We start from the raw sequence: 5,315 nt of genomic DNA, 5'->3' as shown, positions 1-5,315 counted from the left end.
TCTGTACACTCGACAACAGAAACGCGCTGAACTTAAATATTCTTAACAATTTGTTTCAGTATAAAATAATTTGTTAAACGTTTATTAATTCTGACTGCAGACGGTCCTTCGGGAACACTATAGCGCCTTCTTCTTTTAACATGAATAACTAAAAATCTATATTTCGGCTAGGTACATACATGGTTTATAAATAATTAATTAAAATTATCTGGATGACTCACAAACCTTTTTAATCACACTTCATAACTCTTCATACGAAATACAAACGATTCGATACAAAAACTTTGTTTAATTTATCTATTCCGGCTAAATGCATGGTGAAAAAAAAGATTAATTAATTACAATTATCTGAATGACTCACAAACCTTTTCAATTGCACTTCAAAAGTCTTTATACGAAATACAAACAATTTCATATATAGATTCCCTAAGAGCAAAAAGTCGACTTTAAGTCGACTTTCGTCCTTAAAAAAGTCGACTTCTCTGCCAAGTCAGTTTCGGTAGAAGTCGACTTCAAGTCGACTTCCCGTCATGACGAAAAGTCGACTTCCCGCCAACTTTTAAAGTCGATAAAATAAACCGCCGCCGCGTACGTTTGGAGGTCGGTTGTGTATCTTGAAATGAGGTGAAAATGACAAAAGTTAACAGATTTTATTAGATTCTGATAAATAAAATCGTAGATACGCTAATGAATTTTCTCACTTTTGTAATTTTTACCTCATTATTTCAAGATACACAATCGACCCTTTGCTGGAAGGCTAAAACTGATGCATTTCGATTTTTTTTCATATATAAAATAATTTAATTATCTAAAGAACTGTATAATTACAATCTTAATGTTTTATTCTTAATTACAAAGGCAGCCACTGTGTGCCGTCATATCTGTGCCATTTCTGCGTGCGCGGATTCCGGCAGCCACTTCTTGTAAGCTGACAACAGAACTAAAATTATAAATATACATATAATATCCACAGACTTTTATACTAGAGTCTAGTAACTAGACCATTAACATCTATGGACGCACTGCCGAAAAGCTGATGCGAGTGCGAGGTGCAAGTGTTAGTGAAGGGTGCGGCCATATTGAATTAACAATAAGTCACTATCGGGTGTTCAGTTGCTCATGATGTGCGTTTATCTGCATTTGTTATTACAGTACATAACGAAGCAGGCGAATGTTTTTGTGTTAAATATTGGTACATGTTATCAATAAGTTTGTAAGTCATGCCTTCAACGTGTAGCTACTTGAATTCCGAAATTGAACCACTACTCCTGTAGTATTAAACCCTTTCTTTTAGACATTCTGTATATGCCAGACTATTGTATAGAAATCTTGTATAAAACTACTTGTATAGAATCTGTAGTATAGCATATCTTGACTAAAATCAACATGGCGGCAAGCATCACGGTCGAGATGCCTGTCAGCGGTCTAGTATTGTATAGAAGTCTACTCGATGATAATATCTAAATATTATTTTATAAATTAAAATCTCACATTTTTCATCCAAACCCCAGATTTCTAGCAGTTTATATTTGGACACGACTCCTTGCGACTGCAACGTTTGTACTATTGCTTGAGTGCGTGGTATCAACCTGAAAAAATCGTATTGAATTGATGTAATCTATTCGATGAATCAACGTGAAATCGAAAGGAGATAGAATAACAATTTACCTGGCCCATGACTTGGTGATGCTCCCAGGTGTCGTCAGCAACGACGGAACAAATCGTTTCAGCTTAGGGTACACTTGACCCTCCAAGAAGAAATACGCGAACCACTTTACACCGTCCACAGATGCTCTATATCCATCGATGGTAGTCCCCATCCGGCCTTTTCAAATGTACCGGACACGCGGCAAATGATCTTCCCGGTTCCTTGATTATATCCATAAATGAGAATAATATTCAATCATAATGAAGATTAATATCTTTATAAATAAATAGGAAAAACATTATAAAGCAACAATTGTGATAAAAATACCTTGGCGGTGGATCAACCAATGATTTACTAAGATGGCATAGCGTGGAAGCGAATTTCGGCAATCATTCGGGTTCTATCGCCGTGGCACCTTCGCATATACATCTTATTCGTTTCGTACACCTCTTTATAAACCACCTATTCCGGACTGATTTTCCGTAGAACGCACGAAGAATGCATGAACACAGGTTCCTCCATTTTTGATGGTGTTCTGAAAGATGGTTCAGAATAGAGAGGTCGCATTCAATAGGTCTTAATTATCGATGATAATTAATAACACACCATACCTAACCTCTAAAGCATATTTCCACTTGGTCTTATCCTGATCCTCTTTTAGATCCGCCATACCTGCAAGAACTATCTGGCGCAGCAATTTCGCTTCCATGTCGGTTGGTAACGGCATTCTGTAACAATTCTTGTTGTAGACAATGTAGACAACCGTCTCAAACATATTACAACATACATACAGTCAAATTCCAGTATTCTGATCTAATCGAGGAAGTCAACGGGAAGACAATGATGACGACGACGACGACGTTTCGTGGCGGTGGTTGATAGCGCGGCGCTTTTCGACGTCTTATCGTGTCCTGTCTCGCGGCATGTATTCCTTGCACTCGCGTAAACATTAATTTTTTCCTCCAGCCTCCTCGAGATTCGCCGCCATATTGATGACGCGCCGCTTGACTGCTTTCCGTCTTTTTATAGTCGATTATTTAGAAGTCGACTTTTAGTCGACTTTCCGCCATTTTTAGAAGTCGACTAGAAGTCGACTAGAAGTCGACTTATAAAAGTCGACGGAAAATTGATTTTTATAAGTCGACTATTTAGAAGTCGATTTTTAGTCGACATTCCGCCATTTTTAGAAGTCGACTTATAAAAGTCAACTTTCCGTTGACTTTTATAAGTCGACTATTTAGAAGTCGACTTTTAGTCGACTTTTCGCCATTTTTAGAAGTCGACTAGAAGTCGACTTATAAAAGTCAACTTTCCGTTGACTTTTATAAGTCGACTATTTAGAAGTCGACTTTTAGTCGACTTTCCGCCATTTTTAGAAGTCGCCTATTTAGAAGTCGACTTTTAGTCGACTTTCTGCCATTTTTAGAAGCCGACTAGAAGTCGACTTATAAAAGTCGACTTACCGTCGACTTTCCGTCAACTGTGCTCTTAGGGTAAGCTAGGCCGGTTCTACCCCAACCTATGGGATCTGAAGGGGGTGAGGGGCGGGGGGGACCGCGAGCGGGGGGAACCGCGAGGAGAGGGAGGGGGAAACCGCGTTTTTTGGGCGTCGCGGGGAGAGGGAGAGGGGAACCGCGAGGGAGGGGGAGGGAAAAACCGCGTTTTACGGCGCCGCGGGGCGACCGCGTTTTTGCCGCGCCGCGAAACATTCGCGTTTTCGGGCGCTGCGGGGCGAGGGGACCCGCGTTCGCGTTTCGCCGCGTCGCGGAGTCCGCGTGACATTGTAGGGAGCAGCATATCTGTCTCCCTTCCGATTGGTCAGCCCCCTCTCCTGCGCTAGCAAAAGGGTTGAGAGTTACGAGGTTGGCAGAACTGAGTCTCGACGACCGTTAGAATTAGACTGACTCTCGTGGCTGTTGCGTGGTCTGTAATAAAGTATTATTTTATCTTCAGTAATCGAGTGTGTAATTATTCCTCGATACCTCTCGTCAAGACGTCGGTAGTAGGCCGACACCCGGAGGCATAATCGACCTCCTGTGGTACCAAATACCTACAACATCACACGGCACGCTCGCGTTATCTCCCCCTCGTAGATGTTTCCCCCGTCCCCCGGTCCCGCGCGTCTACTCGTTCGCGCGGTGTCTCGCGCCCCCGTCTCCCCGTTCGCGCGAGTCTTCTCGTTCGCGCGGTCTTTCTCTCTCGTTTGCGCGCGGTCCCTCTCGCTCGTGGCCCTATTCGCGGTCTCTTTCTCTCGCGCGCGGTCCCTCTCGCTCCCGGCCCCCGTTCGCGTTCTCGCTCGTGGCCCCGTTCGCGGTTTCTTTCTTTCGCGCGTTCTCGCTCGCTCCAACTCGGGTGATCTCGTTCATTCTCCATTATATTTAAACTTATTTAATGTATAAATAATATTATATCTTAAGCTTTTTTAAACTTATTTAAATTATAATCAAATAAATAAATAAAGGGCAACGAGCCGTAACAGAATGACAGTGTTAATATATTCAGTGTAATAATACAAAAATAGTTACAAACGTTTCTGTTCTAATACGTTTGTAACTATTTTTGTATTATTACACTGAATATATTAACACTGTCATCCTGTTACGGCTCGTTGCCCTTTATTTATTTATTTGATTTTAATTTTGTGAGCTTTATACATTATATTTAAATTATAATGTTTTAAATGAATCATATATGTATAATCATTTTTTACTATTTTTATAAAATTATTTGCCCTATTTAAGCATCACTATTACTAGCTTATTTAAAATGAATGAAATCGGCGAAATAACGGAAAACAGATACAGATTTTAAAAATTATTTTATATTTTATATTTTAAATTTTTGAAGTTATACATTTCTTCAAATAATGTATTCAAAGTATTTTTAAAATAATTTAATACCAAATTTCCGGCTCGTAGATACGCATTCCGAACAAAATTTGTAAGTTGAATATGTCTTCCACGCCGCTCTGCTCCCATATTAGATCGTTGGCTTCACGATCAATCGATCTGAAATAGCGAGTCCACCTTTGATGCTTCAAATTCAAGAAGCCACCGATTTTCATCTCATCACGATATATTAGTCGCTGAAATCAGATTACATAAAATTTAAAAAAATGTTAAAAATATAAAGATATGAAGTATACATACCCGGCCGCGAAAAATTCGAATTTCCACCACGCCCGCGTCTGTAACGCGCACCTCAACGATGAGTATGTTATCAACCCATACTATCTGTAAAAGTTATATACCAGTTAATATTTACAAATTTACACTTTAATCGCGAATTGTTATATACACACCCCAGCCGCCGGATAAGATATTCGAATCACATCTTCAATATTAGCCATTATATAGCAGTTATGTAACAAAATGTATGTAATAAACCGTATGTTTGCAAAGAGAGACTGTGCTCTGACTCGAAGCAGAGCTCAATTTATAGAGCATCTAAAAATGAAGAGAGAGGGTTGCACGTGATTTATCTGTGACATATTATATTATCAAAAACTAGCTATCATGAAAAATAATCCTCTACTTACCGTTGCATCTTGCAATCGCGAGTGGATACTCTGAACCGCTATTGAATAAAATGAGAAGCGAGGATGCGCGCGATTTATCTGCGGCGTATTATGTTACGCGAAAATAATCCTCGCGAGAAAAAAAGACAA

The 5,315-nt window shown here is 39.8% G+C and overlaps 1 protein-coding gene across 2 annotated transcripts; it reads right to left on the bottom strand.

Annotated features, from left to right (window-relative positions):
* Positions 1-862: 862 nt before the first annotated feature.
* Positions 863-1,847, bottom strand: LOC112454866 (probable ATP-dependent RNA helicase DHX37). Of its 2 annotated transcripts, XM_025016493.1 has the most exons (3): positions 1,669-1,847; positions 1,492-1,589; positions 863-940 (listed from the first exon to the last, which is right to left on the bottom strand). In XM_025016493.1, the coding sequence occupies exons 1-3, from the start codon at positions 1,818-1,820 to the stop codon at positions 876-878; spliced, it is 315 nt and encodes a 104-aa protein (XP_024872261.1). In that variant the 5' UTR covers positions 1,821-1,847; the 3' UTR covers positions 863-875. The 2 variants fall into 2 exon arrangements, with proteins under 2 accessions (XP_024872261.1, XP_024872260.1); XM_025016492.1 differs by lacking the exon at positions 863-940 and having other exon boundaries at positions 996-1,589.
* Between the last annotated feature and the right edge of the window lie 3,468 nt (positions 1,848-5,315).

Source organism: Temnothorax curvispinosus, unplaced genomic scaffold, assembly GCF_003070985.1.
Source record: "Temnothorax curvispinosus isolate PA1 unplaced genomic scaffold, ASM307098v1 QBEX01005458.1, whole genome shotgun sequence".
Lineage (NCBI taxonomy): Eukaryota > Metazoa > Arthropoda > Insecta > Hymenoptera > Formicidae > Temnothorax > Temnothorax curvispinosus.
This window is presented reverse-complemented; position numbering and strand designations above follow the sequence as displayed.

Excerpts from the sequence above, each read along its gene's own strand:
- LOC112454866 (XM_025016492.1), bottom strand. The coding sequence starts at position 1,820 with ATGGGGACTACCATCGATGGATATAGAGCATCTGTGGACGGTGTAAAG. Across the intron at positions 1,590-1,668 it reads ATCACCAAGTCATGGGCCAG|GTTGATACCACGCACTCAAG; the intron begins GTAAATTGTTAT and ends CGATTTTTTCAG.